Source organism: Tiliqua scincoides, chromosome 5 (assembly GCF_035046505.1).
Source record: "Tiliqua scincoides isolate rTilSci1 chromosome 5, rTilSci1.hap2, whole genome shotgun sequence".
Lineage (NCBI taxonomy): Eukaryota > Metazoa > Chordata > Lepidosauria > Squamata > Scincidae > Tiliqua > Tiliqua scincoides.
The window spans coordinates 127761592-127787446 of NC_089825.1; the positions used below are offsets into that span (position 1 = coordinate 127761592).

At 52.7% G+C, this 25855-nt stretch overlaps 1 protein-coding gene and 1 pseudogene across 1 annotated transcript in view; both read right to left on the reverse strand.

Annotated features, from left to right (window-relative positions):
• Positions 1-2669: 2669 nt before the first annotated feature.
• CARMIL3 (capping protein regulator and myosin 1 linker 3) overlaps positions 2670-25855 on the reverse strand; it is a 44371-nt gene continuing 21185 nt past the window's right edge. The window contains exons 10-33 of the mRNA XM_066630422.1: positions 25061-25130; positions 22548-22629; positions 22370-22466; positions 20920-20974; positions 19858-20030; positions 19541-19609; positions 18539-18632; positions 18052-18150; positions 17692-17820; positions 16472-16585; positions 15013-15188; positions 14712-14799; positions 13732-13863; positions 13564-13627; positions 12158-12375; positions 9409-9521; positions 8716-9043; positions 8494-8628; positions 8167-8233; positions 7482-7571; positions 6169-6314; positions 5126-5267; positions 4674-4784; positions 2670-3189 (exon numbers count right to left, since the gene is read on the reverse strand). Of these exons, the coding sequence (XP_066486519.1) occupies positions 3164-3189; positions 4674-4784; positions 5126-5267; positions 6169-6314; positions 7482-7571; positions 8167-8233; positions 8494-8628; positions 8716-9043; positions 9409-9521; positions 12158-12375; positions 13564-13627; positions 13732-13863; positions 14712-14799; positions 15013-15188; positions 16472-16585; positions 17692-17820; positions 18052-18150; positions 18539-18632; positions 19541-19609; positions 19858-20030; positions 20920-20974; positions 22370-22466; positions 22548-22629; positions 25061-25130 (2818 nt within the window). The 3' untranslated portion in view covers positions 2670-3163. The remainder of the gene's footprint in view (positions 3190-4673; positions 4785-5125; positions 5268-6168; positions 6315-7481; positions 7572-8166; positions 8234-8493; positions 8629-8715; positions 9044-9408; positions 9522-12157; positions 12376-13563; positions 13628-13731; positions 13864-14711; positions 14800-15012; positions 15189-16471; positions 16586-17691; positions 17821-18051; positions 18151-18538; positions 18633-19540; positions 19610-19857; positions 20031-20919; positions 20975-22369; positions 22467-22547; positions 22630-25060; positions 25131-25855) is intronic.
• Positions 18310-18429, reverse strand: LOC136654872 (5S ribosomal RNA; annotated as a pseudogene).

Here is a 25855-nt window from a genome sequence, read left to right on the forward strand (position 1 = left end):
TGAGGGGCAAGGGATGTGTGTGTGCTGCGGGAGGTAGTTCCATGCATATTAGGGGCCAAGAAACACAAGTCAGTTCTCTTTATAAGCAAATTTGCTATCTGCGAATTCGTGTATCCGAGTGAGGAAGAATTGCTACCTACCTCTTGTTATCCGCTCATCTGTTCTCATTATCTATGTGGAGACCTTCTGGAGGTTGAAGGGAACTTCATAATGGTGCGTGCGACGAGCGCGGGCCCCTTCAAAATGGCCGGCTCCGCCAACTGAAGGGGCTTTTCTACAAGTGCCGCCTCTGCCCCAAGTGTTTGTTCCCCAATGGCTCACTATGTGTTGGGTCTTGCTTTGTTTTTTTATGTGTCACTCTTTAATGCTAAAATTAATGTCTTTAATGCTTTGTCTGATGCTTTTTCTTCTTACCTGTTATGATACTTTCTACAGTACTTTATTATGGAGCTTCATAAGCCGCCTTGGGCCTTTGCTTTGGCATGGGAAAGGCAGGATAGAAATTTCTCCAGTAAAATAAATAATAAATAAATTTACCCTGCATATGCCTGATCTCGTCTGATCTCGGAAGCTAAGCAGGGTCAGGCCTGGTTAGTATTTGGATGGGAGACCACCTGGGAATATCAGGTGCTGTAGGCTTATACCATAGTCTTTTGAGACTGAAGGTTGCCAACCAATATAACCAAATAAAGGGATCTGTGCTGGTCGCAGGCACCAGTGGCGTAGCTGGAGGGGTGCAAAGCTCTAAGTTTTGTGCGGAGCCTCACCATGGCATGCAAACAGCCTTCCTCTTCAAAGTCATTCTGCCTCCGTTTTGCTCCCTCCACCCAGAATGGCTCCAAAGGGGAGGGGCCGCTTGCACGCAAGGGTGAGGTTTCCTGCAAAACTTAGTGATTTGACCCCCCCTCTAGCTACACCACTGGTGGGTGCCATTCTGAAGGTCCATGCGGCCTCGGCGGCATTCAGAGACATTCCAGCACTTCCTGCCGCACTCTGCTGGCTTCCTGAGGGTCTCTGCTGGTTTCTTCTGTTGGCAGGTATGGTACCCCTTTGCCAACTAAGGTCCCCCTTGCATCGATCCCATAGGATCAATGGTTTGTTTTCTACAAATTCAATTCACAATCTGCGAGTGTTTCCAGGCATCTAACCCTAGCGGATAATGAGAACTGACTGTAACTGGTCTTCTCATGGAAAAATCCCTGACCCAGTTCTTCAGTTCCCCAACTGTCACACCCAAGCCCCTGCTGTGGGCTTCCAGGAGTGGCTGCTTAGCAATTATCGGAAATGGGGCTGCACCAGGTGAACCCTTCTAACGCAGCAAGACATGCTCAGCTTTCTCAGGGAAGACAAAGTTTATAACAGCTCTTATTTATGACAGCTAGATGGAACCTCCAACTTCAGAGGCACTCTACCTCAGAGTATCAGAGGCTGAGGGCAAACAACAGGGGAGGTTTGTACGCTCCCAGGAAGCCTCTGGCCAGTCACTGCTGGAAGCAGACTTTGGATCTGACCCAGCATAACCCTTCTCATGTTATTTAGCCCAGTGCTGGGCCGGGACCCACTTGGTGGGTCGTGACCCAATTTCTAGTGGGTCCTGCAGTGCCTCCAATGAAAACATGGGTAATGGAAAGATCAGATAACTAATTGCCTCAAGCCTTGGGGCTATTCAAAAATCAGATAGCTGCTAACTGCAATGCAGAGAGCTGAGCTGCAGTTTGCAAGATAGCTACAAACTGCCCTACAAACAGCTGAGCTCCTGCTGTTTGCAAGCTTGTGTAAATATAGGGAGATGTGTTTGAGCAGCTTTTTTCTGGTGTTTCCCCCCCCCCAGTCCATCAATGACAGGTAGTGGGGCAGGTGTAGGTCACATAACTAAGCCCCTTGAGCCTTGAAGCTATTTTTCATTAGGGCTGCCTCATTATAAGAAATGGATCAAGGTTTTTTGCAAACAAAACAAAAAAAATTACTAGTAAATAAATAAATTAAATATCATTTCTTTCTAGATCACCTTTATTTTAAATCTCATCATGTTGGGTGAGTCCTGATAGGGTGTCATTTTAAAAATTGGGTCCCAGTGCTAAAAGGCTTGAGAACCACTGCTTGAGGGTCCAATCCTATCCAATTTTCCAGCACCAGTGCAGCCGCAATGCAGCCCCAAGATAAGGGAACAAATGTTCCCATACCTCAAGGAGGCCTCTGTGACTGCTGCCCCACTGCAAGATGCAGTGCATGCCCGATTGGCATGGCTGCTCTGGCAGAGGTGGCTCAGCACAGCATTCGCTCAAGCCCTGTTCAACTGCAGATGCCTGATTTTGTCTGATCTCAGAAGCTAAGCAGGGTCAGGCCTGGTTAATACTTGGATGGGAGACCGCCTGGGAATACCGGGTGCTGTAGGCTTCTACCATAGTCTTTCGAGACTGAAGGTTGCCCACCATGTTCAGCGTCTGACTCCACTCTCTCTGTGTGCATGACTGGCTAAATGCGCAGAGGCCGGCCTGCCACGTGGGAGGCGATTGGGACTCCAGGCTTCCTAGCAGACGCCACGACATCAAGCAGGACCGTGGTGGCTTTTTATTTCCATATATAATTTATTATGATTCTCTCTCTTTTGTACAAGCTGAAAATAGAACAGTGAGGACTGTAGGAAAGAGGGTGTGAAAGGCGGGAGCAGCAGGGCGAGGGGGTGGGGGGTTGGATGATAAGATGAGAGAGAAATGGGGGGGAGGAAGAGAAGGCCACCTCAAATTTCTCTCCCAGGGAGGGGCAGGTGCTTCATTCAGTCTCAACACCCCAGATAACTTGGGAGAAGGGGGAGGGACTGAGGGTGGCATATCCTCACCACCTGGATTAAAAAGGAGCATCAAGCCCCTCTGGGGCACGGGGTGGGTGGGCGTGACCCAGAAAGCAAGGGAAGAAAACAGGCACAAACGGAGAAGTGGAAAAGAACAAGGGGGCTGCAGCGCTGGGGACCCAGTGGTCCCAGATGAATTCTGAAGGATGGGGGTCAGCCCCTCTTTGCGGGAGAGGGGGAGCTTGGAGGGGGACGTTCCCCGCGCTTCTTCCTCTCTCCTTGTAGCTTCCACGGTCCCCCATGTTTTCCGCCAGAAGATGAAAAGGCCTCAGCGCTTCATCTGCAGTAAGGTCGGCGGCGGCCGCCTGTCCATCACTCTGTCCCAGATTCGGGAGTTCCTGCAGAAAGAAGGAGCCGTCAGGGGTGGGAGGGAGAGAGGTGGGGGGATGTCAGTGCAAATCTTTCCATGTCCTGAAAACAGGCTGCAGGAGGAAGGCGCTGATACCTACCCGTGGTCCGGTCCACTGAAAGGAGAGGATGGGGAGCTGCGGGGCGAGATTTCCAGCTGGGCAGGCTGCACTCAGGGGGGGGCGGAGGGGGGTCAGGCAGGGGGGTGCTGCTGGTGCCTGGGGAGGTGGTGCAAGACAGGAGGGAGGAAGCGAGAGGAGGTTAGCTGTGGGTGTCAGGACTCCGAAAGCAGGGGGACAACTACAGTGTCCTTAAAGGAGGAGGAAACAAGCAGGCAGATTCAAGCCAATGCAAGAATCAGGTGTTCCCCAACAACTGCTCTGAGAAGCACGTAAGACCCCCCCCCCCCAGAATGCTGCCGCCCTCCCCTCCCACTGACCCTTGCACTTTGCTCTTCACCGCGACTGGCCTTGGATGCCACCACTTCACCCCCACCCTGCCTTGGATGCCTTTGCTTCTGTTCCTGCACACCTATGGCTCTGAACAAGGATCAGCCAGATTCATCCAGGAGGAAAGGTCTATCCATGACTATAAGCTCCACAGCAGAGCCTCCATGTTCAGAGGCAGTGTACCACTGAATTTCAGCTCTCTTGTTCTCTCTAGGCCATCTTCGTATGTTGCTATGATGGGAGCCACAACTGCTCAGTCAGCAGCTGCTCTGTGCCCGATGCACAGGAAGGGGATGGCGAGGCGGGCCCAGGGGTGGCCTGCCTTGCCAACTGTTTCAAGGAACAGAATCGCCCTCGATGTTTCCACCACCGGATCAAGCCTTCCCTAAAGATTCCTAGAGCTGCACACACTGGAGGTCAGTACACCTGAAGTAGGGGGTCCGTTGTCCCAGACTTCCCATTTCAAACCACCTCTGGAAACAGGAAGTAACCACCATAATCAGGGCAGTGGTGTAGGTAGAAGGAGTGCAAAGCACAAAGTTTTGCAGGGAGCCTCACCAAGGCGTGCAAGCGCCCCCCCCCCTCCTTGGAGCCATTCTGGGCAGTGGAAGCAAAATGGAGGCATACGCCCACAATGGCTCCAAAGGGGAGGGCGAGAGGCCACTTGCACACTGCAGTGAGACTCCCTGCAAAACTTAGTGCTTTGCACCCTCTCTGGCTACGCCACTGAAGAAGGGTGAGTTTCTGAGGATGTGCAGAATAACTGACCCTTAGCAGTGAACATCCACAGTCCACCCCTACCATCTATTCCCTCCTCAAAATGCTGCTGATAGATAGTCAGTCAGTCAGTCAGTCAGTCAGTCAGTCTGACTGACTGACTGACTGACTGACTGACTGACTGACTGTGAGGAAACCTGAAGCTCTAAGTGTCTCTTCCAGGCTGGAGCCTGGACCTTGACTCCCATTCCTGACCTCAACCCCCATTCCTTCTGGGAGGGGGGCACAAGCGTGTGTGCATGCTTCACCTCCAGAGCCCAGATTTCGGCCTCGATCCGAGTCCAACTTGTCGCACGACTGTGCTCGTCGCGTCCTCTTTGGTTTGAGGGGGGCTGCCTTCCTCCCCACCTCAGGGTCTCCTGGAAGAGAAACAAGAGAGTCAGGATGCCCCTGCCTCACCTCTCTCCTATCAGACTGAGCAGGGCCTTCAGAGCAGGGAGCACCTCACCACTGCATCTCACTCTGGCACTCCCAGCACTTAAAAGTGCTAAACTTGAGTACCACTGCACTTAAAAGCGACAAACTGGAAGCAGGGCCCTGACATCCTCTCCAGCCCCTGAACCAGGCAGCCCCAGATCTGAGCCCCTGCAGCCTCCTGAGGAAACACCCACCCCCCAGCCTGCCACCCCAGCCCCACGGTCACCTTCATTTTCCTTTTCCTGAGATCTGCGTCGGGGTTGGGCAATTGGGGGGCACGTACGTGTATCTTCTGGGGTGGCCCCTCCCACTAGGCCTGCTTCCTCATTGCTGCGGCTTCTTTCGGGTTGGCTGGGAGGCTTCCTTCCTCGGGGAAGAGCGACTGGCTTGGGTGGCCGTGGGGCGATCAATGGATCCCTGAACTGCTGTAAAATGGAGAAGGCGCAAAGATCTGCGTATGGGTGAGATCAGGCAGAAGCTGCCCTGGAGCCTCCACAACTAAACCGAGTGCTGTGAGGTCCTCCTCTTCCTCTGTCCGATGAAAAAGAGTTCCTCGAAAACCAAACGATTGCATGTTCCGACACCAACTTATATTGACCCAATGACATAAATGGCTTCTTAGTTCCTCTTCCTTCACTGATGTTAAGAGTCAGGTTTCCTCTGGCAGAGAAACCACTAGAGACTTACTGTGTTTTGCTAATACTAGATCTATTTCTGAACTGTCTAAGGGCCCAATGCTATCCAGCTTTCCAGCACCAACACCAACACAATGCAGCCCTGAGGTAACCAACATCTGCTAAGGTGAGTCCTTAGCAGACTTTCCCCATCACAGTCCTCCATGACTTCCCCCATCACAGAATCCACTCAATGCCCCACTGGCACAGCTGCATCGGTACTGGAATGCTGAATAGAACTGGGCCCTTAACGAGCAGGCATGCCAGGGTCAAACACCTCCAGCAAGTGGAGCTGATCCTCAAACTCTGGAACAAACCCTCTCACTGGGAACCCCCGAGCAACTCCACCACGCTGGGCAGAGAATGGATTTCAGTGGGCAGGTGCTATTCTGGGCGCGTTGTGATGTGGCTTGACAAAAGAGAAACCCAAGTGCCCACTGCTCGCGCCCCACCAGCGATCAGGCCAGGTCAAGCCTTTCAGAAGAGCATCTGAATTCATGCCGTCTCTCCCAGGAAGTCAGGCCACTGCAGCAACGACTGCTGGCAGAGGGTTTTATTCTGTTGTGTGCTCTACAGTCCAGCTCTCCAGCTCGGCCCCCCCCCTGATTCTCCCACTCCCACCCTTCAAAACCCAGCCAGCCAGCCCACTTGCCTTCGCAGCTGCCACCAAGCGGTCCTTCTCAGAGCTCACTGCAGGAGCAACCCCCCTCTCGTCTGTCTCCTTCCGTGTCTCTTCCTTGGGGGTGTCTTCACGGAGTTCTTTGCTGCCCCTGCCCTCCCGCGGGGAGCTCTCTTCAGCTGTGCGCATTGGGGAGCAGGAACACAGAGACAGAGGAGTGTGGCCAACTCTCACCATTGCGCCTCTCTGCCTTTCCCACACCACAATGCAGGTTGGTTTGTTTCTTCGTTTACCAAGCCTTCCACTCCCCGCAGCTAACTACATATAAAGCAGCTAACTATACATAATCAAATTACAATGAAAACCAACAATAAAATACTAACAGCGCAATAAAAACCAAGAAAGAGCAGCACAAATAAATCAGGGTACAAATAATCCAAACAGCAGCATGGAATACAAATGCAGCAGAATAAAAACAGTATCAAGCCAGCAATAGGTACCCCTTAAGAAGGGTACCCCTTCTGCCACCCAGTAGCATAGCTAGAGGGGGAGCAAAGCACTAAGTTTTGCAGGGCGTCTCACTCCAACATGCAAGCAGCCCCTCCCCTTCTTCTTCGGAGCCCTTCCAGGCTGCTAGAGCAAGGGGCAAAATTGATTTGCAGAGGAAAAGGGGGGAAAGGATTTTGAAAAAGCCTCAAGCAACCGACGACGCAAATCAAACATATTTTTTTGTCTCTGTTTCCGCTCCGTTTTAAGTTTAATGAACTTTATAATCCAGGTCTCTCAGCGTCACTATATACCTCATTCAGCCACTAGGGGCGCTGAATGTAATGCAACGTAATGGAATATTTCTTTCCATTACATAAAACTTAAGTGCTTAGCACCCCCTCTAGCTATGCTACTATTTGCGAATCAGAGGCACTCTCCCCCTGCACTCTGAGGGTCTGTTTGCCTATCATGGCTAGTAATGGATGAGTGCCCCCAGGTAAAATAATTGGGATTCAACCTAACCGTTCCTCACCCTGCCCCGGGTAGAAGCGAAGAGAGAGAGAGAGAGAGAGAGAGTGAAAGATTAAAATCAAAGTTAGAAAATATGCTGGTCAGGTGAGCACTATGAATCCCCAAGACTCACATTTCTGAACCTGAAATATTCAGTATTCAGGCCCTGGCACTGTCTCTAATCTTAACCGATTGCTGTTGATAGATGTATCAACCTCTGGGAATGTCTCAAACCCTTTTGAAAAACCACCACGGGCAATCACCGCTGTTACGCTGGAGAATGGTGCAAAAGCAGGTCTCATTAGTTAGCAGGCCTCTGACAGTAGATGCTTCTGCACCATACTCACCTATGTCCCAGGTGGCTTCAGCCCGCCGGATGGTGGCAAAACTTGGCTTGGTGCTCTGCAGTGGAGGATTCGGCTTCCAGCCTCCTTGCCCTGCACAATTCAAAAACAGAGTCAACACACCAATAAAATGTGACTATGCCAAATATTCACTCGGTCCTACAAATAAACATTATGCCCATTTTACACACAGGAGGGAGAGAGATCAAGTCCACAATGTTTTGGGCTTGCCCAACGCCACTGATTTCATGTTCCTAATTCACCTGTTTAGAACATGCTGCATTGCGGATGACTGGTGCTGAGTGGGGACAAAAAGGATGGCACCAGAACACTTCACACGATGGCTCTCACTCTGATTAATGAACCAGAATCTTGAGTCATGATCCAGTTACAGTCGGGCTCTTCTAAGTCCCCTTGATTTCAGAAAGGAAGATTAAAATGTGTGCTTCACCCGCTAAAATCGATGGACTTCCAAAAGCTGGACTGGGGTTAGAAACTCAATATACTCCTTGACACCTGATTTTTAATTTCCAAGCACCCAAACTTCAAACTCCAACAGAGTCCATAGGAACAGAGGTCTCTTGGACCCAGCCCAGCAAACTGCACTAGATTAAGGCAACAGTTTTGTTCCATGGGGCACGGAAAAGGCAAGGTGGAGGAGGGGGACTTGTAGGGGGGTGTGACGTACCTGAGTCGTCCGAGGAGCGTCTCCGCTGGCGGTCCCGCATGCTTCCTCCGCGTTCCAGGTCGACACTCTAAACAGGCCAACAAACATGGGCATTCCAGGCAAGGAAAGAGTTGTGTTGAGCTGGCCCCTTCTGGCCTCCCAGAACTGGTTGGCAACCTTCAGTCTCGAAAGACTATGGTATAAGCCTACAGCACCCAGTATTCCCAGGCGGTCTCCCACCCAAGTACTAACCAGGCCTGACCCTGCTTAGCTTCCGAGATCAGACGAGATCGGGCATGTGCAGGGCCTCCCAGAGCTCAGCCTCTTTCCCAGTTAACCCACAATTACCTCCAGCTTGGCATCCAGGCTCCAGCCCTTGGCGCGTCCCATTCCAGGCAAGGCCACGCCCTGAACCCGCAGGGTCTGCAAGAGCTCCACCGCTCTGGGATCTGGCTCTGCCCTCTCCATGTCAGGATTGGTGCCCTTGACGTTGGGGGGGGGGAAAGTCTCAAAAGCAGATCTCCTTGGAGTGCCCCTCTGCCCCGTCCCCTGAACCCAAGGCTTCCTTACCTGTTTGACCCTGTTTGGCAGGCCCTTCACCCCACTTCCTGGGACGATGGCCCCCATTCCCGGAAGAGGCACTGCCATCCCCAGAATGTCCTGACCTGGCCTCCTCTCTTCTTCTGGAGCGACTGTGGGGCGCAGTGGGGGTTTTTGCTCATCCCCGCCCATTGGTGGTGGGGGAGGACTGGGGGGCAGGTCCTCAGGGTCACGCTCCCCCTTGATGCTGCGATGCCTCCGGAAGTGAAACAGACCTCTTCTCCTCTTCTTTTGCAGGGGTGGGAGAGGGTCGGACGGGCCTGGCCTAACCCCACAACTCTTGGGTGTTCGAGGATAGCTGGGAGAGAGAGAGATGGGAGGAACTAATGTAGGTGGGAGAGGCCTTCACTCGGCGGCCAGGCACAAGTTTTGCCAGCAGGTCTCAGATTCCATCCCTGGCAGTATCCACAGGTGGGCCTGGAAAAGACCCCTCTCTGAGCCCCTGGAGAGCTGTTGCCACTCAAGGCAGGCAAAAAAGGACGCAAGGACAAGTGGCCTCACTCAGGAGGAGGCTGCTTTACATGATCTTGCAGGAGGGATCTGCAGTACTTCCTGAGTGCCACTGTGGCTAAGGGGAAGTAAAGGACTCTCAGGGCTCGGCTGGCATGGAACAAATTCTGCAGGAAAGACAGTCAGGAGAGGGGAGGGGGGCACCAGGCTCACCTGGGGTTGTCCGCAAGCACCCTCCTGCTAAAAAATTCATCCAGACCCTCGTCCAGCCGTGGTACCGATCCATTCTCCTGTTCCTGGGACTCAATAGACCCCAGTGTGCGGTTCTGTTGGGAAAAAGGTTGCCCTGTTGACTCCTTTTGCATATTTACAAGGAGCCTTTCCTCTTCATTTTCAGCCTAGGAGAATGCTCCACTTCCAACAGATGGTGCTTCCTGTCTAGGAACCAGTGGCATAACTAGAGGGGGTGCCAAGCACTAAGTTTTGCAGGGAGCAACACCGTGACTTGCAAGGGGCTTCTCCCCTTCAGAGTCATTCCAGGAGGTGGGAGCAAAACAGAGGCATATGCCTGGCTCTGAAAGGGAGGGGAAGAGACCCCTTGCACACTGCCGTGAGGCTCCCTGTAAAACTTAGTGCTTTGCACCCATTCTAGCTACACCACTGCAAGGAACATTTGGAAGAGGAAATCAGACTGGCTTCCTTGAGTATGGTTGGCAACCTTCAGTCTCGAAAGACTATGGTATAAGCCTACAGCACCTGGTATTCCCTGGCGGTCTCCCATCCAAGTCTTGTTTATAATTCACCATGCAGCATGGTGCAGGCTGAAGAGGAAACTCCCCCCCCCCCCGAACATGTGAGAGAAGGAGGAAATGAATAAAAAACATGAAGAAGAGAGGCGCTCATGGTGATGGACAAGCTCCCCAGGCTTGACTCAGATTGAATTGGATTAAGCTCAGATACTTCTGAAAAAGGAATGACATCCGAGAAACTGTAAGATCGCTAATAATTGATAGGCAAATGAGAATGCAAGGAGATGAAAGGGACAGAGGCAGCAAATGGGGGAGGTGATGTGTGCTGCTTGTCTCACAGTGCCATCCTGGGCATGGCTACACAGAAGTAGGTCCCAATAAGTTCAGTGGGACCTCCTCCTTGGTAAGAACATAAGAACAGCCCCACTGGATCAGGCCATAGGCCCATCTAGTCCAGCTTCCTGTATCTCACAGCGGCCTACCAAATGCCCCAGGGGGCACACCAGATAACAAGAGACCTCATCCTGGTGCCCTCCCTTGCATCTGGCATTCTGACATAACCCATTTCTAAAATCAGGAGGTTGCGCATACACATCATGGCTTGTACCCCGTAATGGATTTTTCCTCCAGAAACTTGTCCAATCCCCTTTTAAAGGCGCCTAGGCTAGACGCCAGCACCACATCCTGTGGCAAGGAGTTCCACAGACCAACCACACGCTGAGTAAAGAAATATGGGTATGTGCAACCTCCTGATTTTAGAAGTGGGCTATGTCAGAATGCCAGATGCAAGGGAGGGCACCAGGATGCAGGGCTCTTGTTATCTGGTGTGCTCCCTGGGGCATTTGGTGGGCCGCTGTGAGATACAGGAAGCTGGACTAGATGGGCCTATGGCCTGATCCAGTGGGGCTGTTCTTACGTTCTTAAACTACAATTCCCAAGAGGTCTTGCAGGTCTTCTTGTTGTCTGGTGTGCTCCCTGGGGCATTTGGTGGGCCGCTGCGAGATACAGGAAGCTGGACTAGATGGGCCTATGGCCTGATCCAGTGGGGCTGTTCTTATGTTCTTAAACTACAATTCCCAGGAGGCCTTGCAGGTCTTCTTGTTGTCTGGTGTGCTCCCTGGGGCATTTGGTGGGTCGCTGTGAGATACAGGAAGCTGGACTAGATGGGCCTATGGCCTGATCCAGTGGGGCTGTTCTTACGTTCTTAAACTACAATTCCCAAGAGGCCTTGCAGGTCTTCTTGTTGTCTGGTGTGCTCCCTGGGGCATTTGGTGGGCCGCTGCGAGATACAGGAAGCTGGACTAGATGGGCCTATGGCCAGATCCAGTGGGGCTGTTCTTACGTTCTTAAACTACAATTCCCAAGAGGTCTTGCAGGTCTTCTTGTTGTCTGGTGTGCTCCCTGGGGCATTTGGTGGGCCGCTGCGAGATACAGGAAGCTGGACTAGATGGGCCTATGGCCTGATCCAGTGGGGCTGTTCTTATGTTCTTAAACTACAATTCCCAGGAGGCCTTGCAGGTCTTCTTGTTGTCTGGTGTGCTCTCTGGGGCATTTGGTGGGTCGCTGTGAGATACAGGAAGCTGGACTAGATGGGCCTATGGCCTGATCCAGTGGGGCTGTTCTTACGTTCTTAAACTACAATTCCCAAGAGGCCTTGCAGGTCTTCTTGTTGTCTGGTGTGCTCCCTGGGGCATTTGGTGGGCCGCTGCGAGATACAGGAAGCTGGACTAGATGGGCCTATGGCCTGATCCAGTGGGGCTGTTCTTATGTTCTTAAACTACAATTCCCAGGAGGCCTTGCAGGTCTCTTGTTATCTGGTGTGCTCCCTGGGGCATCTGGTGGGCCACTGTGAGATACAGGAAGCTGGACTAGATGGGCCTACGTCCTGATCCAGCGGGGCTCTTCTTATGTTCTTGTGCTCTACTGTAGCATAGCCAGAGGGGGTGGCAGCAGAGTACATTTTGCAGGTGCCGCAACATGTTGCGTAAGTGGCCCCTCCCATCTGTCTTCAGAGCCATTCCGGGCAGCAAAGGCAATGCCCAGGCAAAGGCAAGGCGCATCTAATCGCCCCTCTTGTCACGCTACTGGCAAGTCATGACTGAGCAATATACGAACGAAAGAAAACCAGGCCTGCCAAACAGGAGAGGAAGGACCAATGGCCGGGAAAGGAGAGGGGAGAGAGCCAAGCCGAGAGGACTGAGAGCGCTACTCACGCTGGAACGGAAGCCACCGTGAGGAACGCTGCGGGGGGGCCGAGGCCGGCCACGGGTGCGATGCTCCAGGCGGGTGCCCTCGGTTGGCAGGTCAGAGAGGGCTTCAAAGGAGGCGCTGCAGGAACGCGGGAACTGGGAGCTGCTGCTGGCCGAAGACATCCAGCCCAGCGGGGAGCCCCTGCTAGGGGCCAGCAGGTCTCCATCCTGCTCCGAGCCACCTGCAGGAGAGAACGTGTCTGAGACTGATGGGGACAGGCGCGCAGGTGACTTGAGAATGCAGGTTGATGGGAGAGAGGCTGGGGGATGGACGGACATGAATGGCGACGGACCCCCTATAATGTGCAGGGGACTTTCTGGGTGCACTGCCTCCTGTGGAACAGCCCTCTCCTTCCATAGCTCTGGGTTCTGTGGGGACCATCTCAGCTATAGGCCTAGCTGGCTGGAGCCGTTAGTCTGCTGACTCCAAGGCCCAGCTTGTAAGTCGCTTTGGGTGGAACAGACGGACAAGCGGAATATACGTCCATTGAATGCACCAGTACCTGAAAGCCCAGCCTCAGAGCTGCTCCTCCGTCTGAGCGACTTGCCTGCTGTGTGAGGCCAGTGCCTGAGCCATTTCCCCAGTGGCCGCTCTGGAACTTGACTCCTGCCTGCTCTGGACCGGCCCCCTGCTTCTGGCCCACTTGGACTGACAGCCAGTTCCCCCTGCTCCCAGAAACCAGCTGCCGCAGGTCCAGAACCTTACTGAGGCCCGAAACGGACCCAGGGATGTGCAAGGAGGCCTGCCTGAGCACAGCATTTGCCATCTCCAGAAGTCGCAGCACAATATCTAGTAGAGGGCTGCTGACCCCTTATTTTTGGGCCAAGGATCTGGATGCTCGGCAATGACGTCATCACACCATCACCGAGCGACTAGGTTACGTGGAGCTCAGTTTAGGAGGTGCAATTTGCCCCATGCCAGAGAGGGCATGGCAGAGCCACTTGCCCTGAGCAAGTGGTTTTGCTATGCCCTGTCTGGCATGTGGCATATTGGGTGGCAGGCTGTGCTTCCCAAGCTGAATTCAGTACACACTGGGTGACTTTGGGTGGCAGGCTGGATCTGGCCCACAAGCCGTAGGTTGTTGATCCCTTATCTAGGAGCTGAGGCTCCAGAAATGGAGCACAGCAGGATGCTGGAGCATCCCTCACCATGCAGCTTTTGCTGCCCCAAAGCAGAGCTTCCTCAGACAATGGCCAAGGTTGTTTCTACAGTCGAGGAGAGCCACCTCATTTTGGCTAAGCCTGTGCCTGGATGAGGTTTGTGCACAGAAAGATTGAAAACACAGAGCAGAAAGAGGGAAGATCTGTGCAGAAAGACAGAAGGTGCAGGTGGAAGGAGGACAGCCTGAGAGAGGGGACACGGCACTCACTGATGAAGGCCGAAGCAGGCCGGATTCGCCGGCAGTTCTTCTGCCTCTTGATGGCCATGGTGTCCTGAGACAGGGAGGCAAGAGATGTCAGCTGCCATTACCCAGGACGGTGCGGAGCTTCGGCCCACAGGTTCAGAAACTCCCCAGAGCCAGCTCTTAGGCACTTACAATGCTGGAGCCCAGCTCGTCGTCTGTGGTCTCCACGTGATCACGAGGCTGAAGTCTCCCTGGCTGCTCCAGGAGGGCCAGGTTGTCTTGCCCCCCCTCAGAGAGTCGGTGGAGGTGAGCGATGTGCTGGGCCTGCAGTGGAGAAGAGTGATGGGGAAGGAAGAGTTAAACCTGTTGACTGGAAGAAAGGAATGCACAGATACAGTAGTATAGCTAAAGCGGGGCAGCACAGTAAGTATTCAAGCACTTCGATGCACGATGGAAGCCAGGATTCCATATGCCCAAAAATCATATGTTCCCAGCCAACCTCTGATTGATATTGTGGGGTGCGGGTGGGGGGGTTGTACTTCTACAGTGGTGATGGGAAAGCACTTTGAATTTGCTCTGAGGGAACATCTTCTTTGCTATTATTCTGTATTTTCCAGAAGTGGTTGGTTGGCTGGTTGGCAACCTTCAGTCTCGAAAGACTATGGTGTAAGTCTACAGCACCTGGTATTCCCAAGCAGTCTCCCATCCAAGTACTAACCAGGTCTGACCCTGCTTAGCTTCTGAGATCAGACGGGATCAGTCATGTGTAGGGTAACAGTTGCCAGAAGTGAAATCGGACAAAAGGAGAATAAGGGTCTGGCCCTAGATGCATGGAGCTTCCGATGTCAGTGGCTGGCGAGGACAACAGTGTAGCCAAGCCATCTGGCACCCGGGGGCACAACATTTTTTAACACCTCTCTCCCGGGATTCAGAAGGCTTTAGAAAGGCACTACCGGTTTTCAGCAAAAACCGGAAATGCTTTTAAGAGTCCCCCTGAGGCTCAGGAAGGCTGCGCGTGGCCTCCCCAGACATAAGAAGGCTACCTTTTTCACCCCAGGTCCACCTGGGGGTGGTTGGGGGTTGGCACCCTCTCAAGGCTTGGTATCCGGGGCAAAGTAGCCCCCACTCCACTGGGTGAGGAGGAAGAGAGAAGGACGGTGCTGGGGGCTCACCAGATTCTTGTGGGCGTAGTACAACTCCTGCAACAGTTCTTCCACAATGGTGTTGGTGAGGTAGGACACCACCGAGAGCTTCACCTCGCTGGTCAGGGGTCAGAAGGCAAGAGGGTCAGAAGTCAAGAAGGCTCTCTCTCACACACACAGGCCTCCGGATCCTGCACCACATTCCCCCTTCGCTCAACCTGCTGGCACCTCACACGCGAATCCCACTCCAGAGTTCACCCCCTCTGGGGTTGCTCCCCACTTCCCCTCCAGTGCACACTTTAGCCCCATCCCCACACCCAACACATCTCACTTCAGCTTGTTCTGAATGTCCTGGCCGGCCTGTTCCAGCAAAGCTCCCCGGATGAAGTTTCGGGGGACGACAACACGCTCCGAAACGGCCGCCAACATCTTGCTATGCTCTTCGGCTGCCTGCACGGCCCGTGGGCACAGCTCCTGCGTCAGGGCTACCATGGACTCCAAGATCACCTGTTGAAGGGAGGACCAATAAGAAGAGCAGCGTGGGATACAGGCACTCCCATGAGGCGTGTCCACATGACGGCCTTTCTCTGAACCACACGCTTGCACGGTGTCTCTGAATTGAACACACACAGCCAGTGGTGTAGCTAGAGGGGGTGCAAAGTACTAAGTTTTGCAGACACCTGAACACATCGTGCAAGCGGCCCCTCCCCCTCCCCTCTGGAGCCATTCTGGGCAGTGCGAGCAAAATGGAGGCGTGTTCCACCTCTGTTTTGCCCCCACCGCCCAGAATGGTTCTGAAAGGGAGGGGTTGCTTGCACAGCACGTTCAGGTGCCTGCAAAACTTAGGGCTTTGAACCCCTCTAGCTACTCCACTGCGCACAGCAAGTTCTTATTCCTTCACTGTGCTACCCAGCTATGAAAAGGCAGAAGCAGTCTTTGCCTCAGCTGCCTTGGATGCTGCTCTGGGGTCTCTTGAGAACAGTCATATCTCTGAGGCAGGCCTGGCCCCACCGTGGCAAGACATCCCACCTCCCCCCAAAAGCAACCCCATGCTGAGGTTAGACTCAAAACCAGAATGACACAAAGAGCATCAACCTAACACTGACTGAGCCAGAGTGCCCCCTACTGGCAAGAAGACAGTTATTCTTGCAGGCAGTTCTGGTCACCACACCTCAAAAAGGGCATCTTACAACTAGAAAAGGTGCGGAAGAGAGCACCAAAATGATTACTGGGTATGTTCCAACTGGGACATCCCCCTTATGAGGAAAGGCTACAGTTTTTGGGGCTCTTCAGTCTAGGAAAAAAGCGCCGGGGGGAACATGATCAAGACATACAAAATTATGCAGGGGATGGATAAAGTGAACACGGGGATGTTTTTTTCCCATCTCACACTACCAGGGGACAGCCATCAAAAGTGAGTGTTGGGAGAGTCAGAACAGACAAAAGAAAATATTTCTTTACCCAGCATGTAATTAGTCTGTGGAACTCTGTGCCACAGGATGTGATGATGGCACCTGCCCTAGATGTCTTTAAAAGGGGATTGGACAGATTTCTAGATGAAACGTCCGTCACAGGTGACAAGCCAGGGTGGGTATGTGCAACCTCCTGGTTTCAGAAGTGGGCTATCTCAGAGTGCCAGATGCAGGTCTCTTGTTGTCTTGTGTACTCTCCGAGGCATCTGGTGGGCCGCTGTGAGATACAGGAAGCTGGACTAGATGGGCCTTTGGCCTGATCCAGCAGGAATGTTCATAAGATCAGAATGGCCCCACACAAATTCCTCTTTGTGTTACCTGCAGCTCTTTGTCCACCGCTTTTGACACTTCAGTGGCTACTGACTCCAGTCGATGCCGGACTGGCCCATCGCTGGCTAATATGTGTCCAAGCTCATACAAGCTGGGGAACAGCTGGAGGAGAGAGACCAGAAAAGGGGATTCACTGGCCTGCAGGCTGAAAAGGCACACTTGTGGAGACGTCTTGGACCTGATTCTAGATCCAAATGAGCAGGGAAAGGGAACAGTGGGGGGGGGATGTGAAGATGGTTGTTACAAGCAGCGGGGGGTGGGGGGATAATTCCATCCAGGATGAAAGAAGTTGAGCTGTGAGCTGGACACCCTATTTCCATGTGTGGAGGTGGAGGGCAGCAAAGATCACACTGCAGTGAAGAAACCACACTCTTTTGCACTGCTTGTTTACAGCCTGCCAAGGCACTGGGGAGAGGGCCACAGTCAACGGTAAAGCACGCGTCCCAGGTTCAGCCTCCAATAAAGAGGATCTCCAAGAGGAGAGTTACAGAAGATCTTTGCCCAAGGCGTCAGGAAGCGGCTGCAGGCCAACTAGACTGGACAACAGTCTGCTCAGAGGGGCCGTCGCTCAGCAGCCAAAGCATTCCATTCGCAGTCAGAACTGCCCCCTCCCCAGATGCTGCTCTGGGTTTCTCCAGCAGAAAGGATCCCAGACAGCAGGGCTGGGGAAGTTCTCTCCCTGCCCAAGGCCCTGGGGAGCCACTTCCAGTCCTCGGAGACACCAGTCAGCTCTAATTAAGCTGGGGACAAGCTTCAGGGATGGGCAGATGCAGAGGACATTCAGGACCAGTCGCTTTGTGCCCTGCATAATGGGTGCAGATTACACCCAGATTACACCCAGATTACACCCAGGGGAGGGCACACTGAGAGGGGGACAAAGAGGTGTAATGTACTGCCCCGGGGCAGCGATGTCACGGCATCATGTAACATTGTGATGTCACTTCAGGAGGACACTTCAGGAGTGCTCGATGCAGCGGCTCGATGCAGCAGCTTTGCACACCCTGTTCCTTCTCCTGTGGAGGCTGCCCTTTGAAGAAGAAGGAACAGGGACATGAAGCCGCCAGAGCTTCCTCCATAACTAGACCGGAGCCTGAGGGGAAATCATGCTCCTCTTTGACCACAGCACCCGGGGCAGGCGGGTCTCAGGCTCTACCCTAGTGACACCTCTGAAGGACAACAGCTGGGCAGCAAGAAGAATATTCTCTCACCGCCCTGGAATTCTTGGCCTCTTTCATGAGCTCCCGGGCATACAGCACCTCCTCCTGGACAGTGTCGGCTGAGCAGGCCCGCAGCACCCGCACTTCTTCCTGGACTCTCACGCAAAGGCGGCTCATCATCTGGGGAGAGGGAATAACACAGCTGTTACCTTCTGCTTTGCAGCCTCCCAGAGCCCCCTCCTTTGGCCTCAGACCAGGCAGCCAAAAGCGTGGCTCCTGCAGAAGAGAGCAGCATCCTGCCTGCAGGCCTGCGCTCTTCTGCCTGGGGAGGGAAGGAGCCTGTGGGGAGCCGCAGCTCCAGGCGGGCCGGGGGCAGGGCTGGGGTCTGTACAGGGAGATGGGAACGTTTACTTGCTCGGCGCTATTGGTGACAATTCCTTGGTGGAGGCGGTAGGCCTGCTCCTGGGGGTACTTCTGGGAGTGGTTGTTCCGGAGAAGGCACCACTGGATCTGAGGCAGAGAGAAGAGGCTCAGTCCAGCCCACCCTCACAAGGTTGTTGTGATCTTCAAAAGAAGGCCCAAAAGCGGAACCACAAGCCCCGCCCTGAGCTCTACCTAAGACATACACTCAATGGTTGGCAACCTTCAGTCTCGAGAGACTATGGTATAAGCCTACAGCACCCGGTATTCCCAGGCGGTCTCCCATCCAAGTACTAATCAGGCCTGACCCTGCTTAGCTTCCAAGATCAGATGAGATCCGGTATGTGCAGGGTAACAGTTGCTGCAATAAAATAATATTATTCATTCTAATATTATTAGAAGTATTGTTTGGTTTAATAAATTATTCTATGTCACTCCAGTGTCCCAGTGCTGGAAGGGAGATCCACAGGGGGCTCACCTTTTGCCACACCTCGTCTGTCCTCTCCGGGGCACTGCGGTAGGCTGTTGTGATGTCACTCATGGGGAAGGACATGAACTTGAGGGTGTAGTTGCTGCAAGAGAGGAAGTGGGAGACCAGCTGGCAACACACACACCGGCAAATGCGTGCACAAGTGGCTCTCATGCTCCTTCTAATAAGAAAAGACTGTGGGGGGGGGAAGGTGCATGAAATAGGATCTCTACAGGGTTTTACAGGCTTGTTAGAGGAAACTGAACACTTTCCACATGCGCTGCCTCCGATGCATCCTCGGCATCACCTGGCAGGACAAAGATCCAAACAACACAGTTCTGGAACGTGCTGGAATCCCTAGCATGTATTCACTGCTGAAACAGAGACGCCTGCGTTGGCTCGGTCATGTCGTGAGAATGGATGATGGCCGGATCCCAAAGGATCTCCTCTATGGAGAACTCGTGCAAGGAAAGCGCCCTACAGGTAGACCACAGCTGCGATACAAGGACATCTGCAAGAGGGATCTGAAGGCCTTAGGGATGGATCTCAACAAGTGGGAAACCCTGGCCTCTGAGCGGCCCGCTTGGAGGCAGGCTGTGCAGCATGGCCTTTCCCAGTTTGAAGAGACACTTGGCCAACAGTCTGAGGCTAAGAGGCAAAGAAGGAAGGCCCATAGCCAGGGAGACAGGCCAGGGACAGACTGCACTTGCTCCTGGTGTGGAAGGGATTGTCACTCCCGAATTGGCCTTTTCAGCCACACTAGACGCTGTGCCAGAACCACCTTTCAGAGCGCGATACCAGAGTCTTCCGAGACTGAAGGTTGCCAACAGTATTTCCTGAGCAGTAGGAAATGGCAAGTGGGGGGGTCAGGCCTGGCTGAGCACTGACGGGAAAATCAGAATGCTGAGCCTTTGGGGTTTGACCAACAGGCTCTGCTGACGTTCTCAACCAATGATTCATCACCACAGCCTCTTTATAAATGAAAAGAAATAGACTGCAGGTCACACTCACTTCTCCAGGGCCCGGGCGATGTCCTGAAAGCCTTGTGCCGTGGTATTGTTCCTGTCCCAGGAAATGCTCCTGAGGAGCAAGAGAGGCTGCCATCAGTCACCCCCTCTGGGGCGTTCCCTGTGAAGTCCTTTCCCACCCTCACTGCGGGGCCTCTTCCCTCCTGGGTCCTCAGACAGTGGCGCAAAGGCCTCCATCACAGGCAGCAGGCCTTATGCTCGGGCTCCTTGAAACCAAACCACCACACTCAGGGACAGCCAAACCGCTTGGTACTGCTAACCCACAGGGGAGGGCTGTCGGGACAGCAGGGGCTTCCACACCTCAGGGTGCTGTTGATCTGCAGGGCCTTGGACAGCATCTTGGCCCCAATGTCCTCCATGCAGTTCCCACTCAGGTCCACTTTGGTCAGGCAAGTGTTGCTGCCCAGGGCGTTGATCAGGATGCTGGTGCGGGTTTTCAGCCGGGAATCGGCCACCGAGAAAGACTGCAGGGACTTTGGACAGGAGAAAGGAAACGGGGCAGGGCCTTCTGGACTTTAAACGCCCAACAAAGCACATCAAGCACCACTTTGGATCGACTTCTGCTTCAGCCTCTGACGTGCCTCATTCCTGACCCCTTTCATACATTTGCCTCCCGTGCAATTTCTGTTTGCCCTCTGCAACGGATGGGGCAGGGCACCTGCTTTGCACATAGAAGGGGTAAGCAGGCCCAGTCCCCACCAGTAGCTCCATGTTAGGCTGGGAAAGACCCCTGCCCGATAACCTGTAGCGCTCCTGCCAGTCAATCTCCTCAATACTATCATCCAGACACTTCATTGCGCTTCTTCCTCAGCAGACTTTACAGACACTTCAGGAATGAGGACAGTGACAGAGCTAAGGTGGGGCAGGGGGGTACATTTCCCCGGGTACCAAGCCTTGAGGGGGTGCCAAGCTGCACCCCATATGATGGACTAGAGGCAAAAAAGTGGCCTTCTGAGTCTTGGGGAGGTGAGGCTCAGAAAGCTTCCTGGGGGCCTTCCAGTTTTCATGCCTCAGACCACCTCTAGGACATTGGGGGGGGGGATGTTAAACACTCCAGGGGGGTTAACATGGGGGATATTAAAAATTTTGTGCCCCAGGATGCCAGATGATGTAGCTATTCCACTGAAGGAGGGCAATTTAGATTGGGAAACAGCAAGTAAGAAGAGTTAAGCCCCCCTCCCCAGCACTGTTTCATCAGTGACATGAACAGCCCCCCCCCCCAGCTCAGAATAAATAACAAAAAGAGAGCGATCCGATCACACAGTCCTCTACATTCTGTCTCTCTCTGCCCTGGTGTCCCAGTTTGTCCCTCCCCACTGCACCCTCTCCCCAAATGTCTGCCGCGCACGGCAAGGGACTTACACAGTCTTCCTCTTGGATCAGCTGCACAATTTTTTGAAGGATTTCTTCTAAGGTTCTGGGAAGAGATAAAGGAAGATGCCACACTGAGGAACGAGAGCATCGGGAAAAGCAATGTCATGGAAAGGTTTTTTAAAAAACCTAGACACTGGTTCTAATAATAATAATAATAAATAATAACAGGTATTTATATACCGCCTTTCTTGGTCTTTATTCAAGACTTTATTCAAGGCGGTTTACATAGGCAGGCTTTATTAAATCCCTTATTAAATAGGGATTTTTACAATTTCAAAGAAGGTTCTTTTTTTCAAGAACGACTACATTCAAGGTGTTTCATTCCGATCTGGCTTCACATTCTGGCCTCCATCCTCCCACGCTCAGAGCAGATGGAATAGCTCGGCTCAGCTTGTCAGCTGCTTCAAGGTCGCACGGTGCCAGTGGCCTCGAACTGGCGACCTTGTGGATGTTATCTTCAGGCAGACGGAGGCTCTACCCTCTAGACCAGACCTCCTGCCCAATAATATCTTGTACATGAGGGTTTGCAGTTGTTGTTTGAACCCCTGCGGTTGTGATCTCAACACAGAGCAAACTCCACGTGAGTAGGAACTGGTTGGCGACCTTCAGTCTCAAAAGGCTATGGTATAAGCCTACAGCACCCAGTATCCCCAGGTGGTCTCCCATCCAAGTACTAACCAGGCCTGACCCCGCTTAGCTTCCAAGATGTGAATTTGCACTTCAAATGCCCCTCAGACTAAGGAGCCAGGTCAGGAGCTGATGCTTTAAAGGCCCAAGTGGAAGCCACTCATCCTTGAATCACTCATCCTGTTGCCACTCATTCCTTGAATCTGGCATTCAGAGGTAGCCTCCTTCTAAAACCAGGAGCATTCGCCTACGTTTTGCGCCCACTGCCCTGAATGGCTGCGGAGGGGAGAGGTTGCTTTCATGCCACGGTGAGGCTCCCTGCAAAACTGAGTGCTTTGTCCCCCCCTGACTGAGAGGCTGTACCCACCCGTCATGGCTTGTAACCTGTGATAGGCTTTTCTTCCAGAAATCTGTCCCATCTCCTAGGCAGAGGAGGGACGTGTTCGCTGCTCTCTGAGCGTTGGGAGAGTTAGAACCAACAAAACGTTGGTCTAGATTCCTTTAAAGTGGGATTGGACAGATTTCTGGAGGAAAAATCCATCCCAGGTTACAAGCCACGATGGGGAGGTGCAACTTCCTGGTTTCAGAAGTAGGCTATCTCAGAATGCCAGGTGCAAGGGAGTGGGACCAAGCTGCAGGCATCTTGTTGCACTCCCTGAGACATCTGGTGGGCCAGTGTGAGATACAGGAAGCTGGACTAGATGGGCCTTTGGCTTGATCTAGCAGGTTCTTATGCTTTCATATGATCCACAGGGGTGGGTGTGAGGCCGGGAGGCTGTGCTCACAGCACCCAGGGATGGGGCTTACCCACCGGGATTTCACATTGAAGTTCCTTCCCAGCCAGAGGTGCTTCAAAGACTTGTTCTTTCCAAGGACCGGGACCAGCGTCAGCAAGTCTGCATCAAAGCCTGAAACAAAGAGAAGACTTTGGCAGGAGAAGGCAACGCGACTGCCAGGCTCAAGGGCTGCCGATGTACACGCAGACTCACCGTTGTCGGAAAGGTCTAGGCTACTCAAGGCGCTTATTCCAGGCATCTGCTCCTGAAGCACCTGGGCCCCAGGGGAGCGCAGCTGAGTGGGGGGGGGGGGGGAAACAGAGAGAGAGAGAGAGACTCAACACTAAGCACAAGGAAATAGAAGAAGGCTGGTGGAAGAGGCTTGTTGTTAAACTCAGAAGATGTGGGCTTCTCTGGAGCAAACCATCTTAGGAGCAGCTCAGTTCCCAACTCCTTCTATGTGAGAAGACTGGTGTTGGATTGAAAGAGAAAATGGCCCATCCTGTCACATCCACAGCACAGCAGAAGCTCAGGCCTTTTCCCTACCTAGGTATCTCCATGGGAGAAGTCAGGGGACACCGAATAAGGGTCTAAGGCAGGGGTGCCCAAACCCCGGCCCTGGGGCCACTTGCCTCTTAATGCGGCCCTCAGGGAGCCCCCAGTCTCCAATGAGCCTCTGGCCCTCCAGAGATTTATTGAGCCCGCACTGGCCCGACACAACTGCTCTCAGCATGACGGCCAACTGTTCGACCTTTCGCGCGAGCTGTGGAACAGGGCTCCTACCACTGCTTGTTGCTTCATGTCTGTGATGCAGCAGCGGCAGCAAAGCAAAGGCCAGCCTTGCTTTGTGCAAGGCCTTTTATAGGGCTTGAGCTATTGCAAGACCTGCACTTATTCATATAAGTTCATCTTTAATATATTCATTTATGTAAACTTATGTAAATTTATTCACATTTTAAATGTGAATTAATTCTTTTTTTCCCCTGGCCCCCAACACAGTGTCAGAGAGACAATGTGGCCCTCCTGCCAAAAACTTTGGACACCCCTGGTCTAAGGCTACAATTCTATCCATACTTTCCTGGGCGTGAGACCTGTTGACTATAATGGGATTTACTTCTGAGCAGACATGCATAGGATTGGGCTCTCAGTCTCCAGAAACAGTTTGCACCCTGCCTCTTCTTCATCCACGGTGGGCACCAGCAACAAAAATATTAAGCAAGAGCCATGGTGGAGCCCAACGTCCCCTGTCTTATCTTGTGCAGAACTCCCATTGCTGGATGGATTCCTAAGGCACTATCAAACCTGCAAAGCGCTTATCGTTGTCCCCAGTTGCATAGCTGGGGGGGTTATGTTATGTGGGGGATGGCAATGCTGTTCCCGCAGCAGACACTGGGGTCCTGCCCAACCCACGGGGGGGCCTCAGAATGTCACTTCTGGGTTTTAAGGCAAAACTGGAAGTGATGCTTTAAGGCCTCAGAACACTCTCCAGATGCAACTGAAACACAGCTCTGGTTACATCAGGAGGGGTACACGTAAGGGGGTACCCCAGGTCAGGAGGTGGCCCTGGAAGGTGTGCCCCAGGTGTGCCCCAGGCACTCTTTCCAGCTATGCTGCTTGGTTGTTCCCATTTTATACAAAAGGAACAGAGGCTGAAAGAAAGTGGCTTGATCAATACTGCACTACCCAGTGAGTTTGAAGAGAACAAAAGGTTGGAACTCTCTTCTGCATCATTAGTTTTGCTAGAACCATCTTGCTCTGAGTACCAACCAGGATAAATGAGCAGGAAACAGATCAGGAGCCCCTACTCCCTCATATTACTCCTCCCTTCCATGGTCCCTTTAGACCAGGGGTTAGCAACCTACAGCCCACGGGCTGGATTCAGCCGCCACCCAAAGTTATCTGGCCTGCTCTGAGCTAGGTTTCCACAGCACCACTTCACTTCAGTAACCCGGAAGTTTAGTTATGACATGATGATGCCTTCTCTGAAAAGGTCCTTTTGTCGGAAAAGGTTGCCCACCTTTGTTTGAGATAAAACAGGAAGGGCAGGACACATTGGGAGCCTTCCCAGCTCTTTCTGAACTTCCTAATTTGTTTAAAGAGACCATGAGACTAAGTAGCAAGGTGAGGGGTCCTGGTTGCTGCCTTCTATGTGGTTTTTTTTTCCAGTGGGGCCCTGCTTGGAAATGCCACTGGATTGCTCCTTTTGACCCCCTCCTAACCGGCTGGACAAGGAAGAGAAGGGTGGCCATGGCAGCAGCAGTGGGAGGCGTGAATTTTGTGCACCTCAGGCGTGACTTGCCCTTGGACCAGGCCTGCCCTGCAGGGCTCCACCTAGGTGGAAAAGCTCATCAACGCAACACAATAGGGTTGCCCCATCCATCCGGCCAGGCCAGGGGCAGCGGCCAGGAAGAGGGCCTTCTCGGTGGTGGCCCCCGAACTGTGGAATACCCTCCCCTTAGAACTGAGAACTGCTCCCTCATTGCTAACGTTTCGGCGTGGACCGAAGACCTTTTTATTTCAAAAAGCTTTTAATTGTTGACCGGCTGGCTGGCGTTCTTGCTTTTTATATGAAAATCCACGGGGTTTGTTTGTTTTTAGATTTTTTAATTATTGTAAATTGTTTTTTAATGTTGTATTTTTAAGGTGCTGTAAGCCACCTTGTGTGCCTGTTGGGCAAAAAGGCAGGGTATAAATTAATAAAATCATCATCATCATCTTCGCATTACCTCACATCCACTCAAGTCCAAGTGGAGTTCACTGAGGTGGGTGTTGGCCGACAGGCCTTGGAAAAGAGACCTGAATGAGGAAAATCAGAAAAAGAAGCCTGATTAGAAAGTAAGCAAAATCTCCTCAGGACTTGCCCAGCATTTGGACTTCCCCAAGCCAGATCACATCCCAAAGGAGCCTGCTCCTATTCTTGCCATGGCAGACATACTACTAACATCAACTCCTTCCCCAGGAAGAAAATAATACATCCTTCTCTGCACACCAACACCTCACTTAAAGGAAGATCTCTGCTGATGCCCATCACACAAATGCCAAGCGATGAACTCTCCCGGCCCTGTCAAGACGGCCCCCTCAAAAGTGCTCCAGAAATTGAAGTTTTGTCACATGTGCCAATGACTCCTCTTGAGAAATTGCTAGGCTAGTGCCCAATGAACAGCACCTTCCCAGGGTGCCCAGAGAGGAAGGGAAGTTGCCCTGGTCGTTCGTGTAGTTCCACCAACCACTTTCTCAACACAGTGAATCCCACCCAAGCGACCTTTTTCTCAGCTGAGTTTGCCAGAATATCCACACACTGGAGCTAAGAAATGCCAGCAAGGCTGGAGCAGGAAATATATATTTACTCCGATGCAAATGCCACTGCTACAGAACAACACAGAACAACTGCTCAAGTTTGGTTATCTTATAGCGTGCCCCTTAGAAACACTTCCCTCATCACAATGTATAGTACACTCTGGATTCTAGTTGATGGCAGTGCTATTACTGGGTGCAGTGGGGGAGTAGCGGCTGGTGGCTGG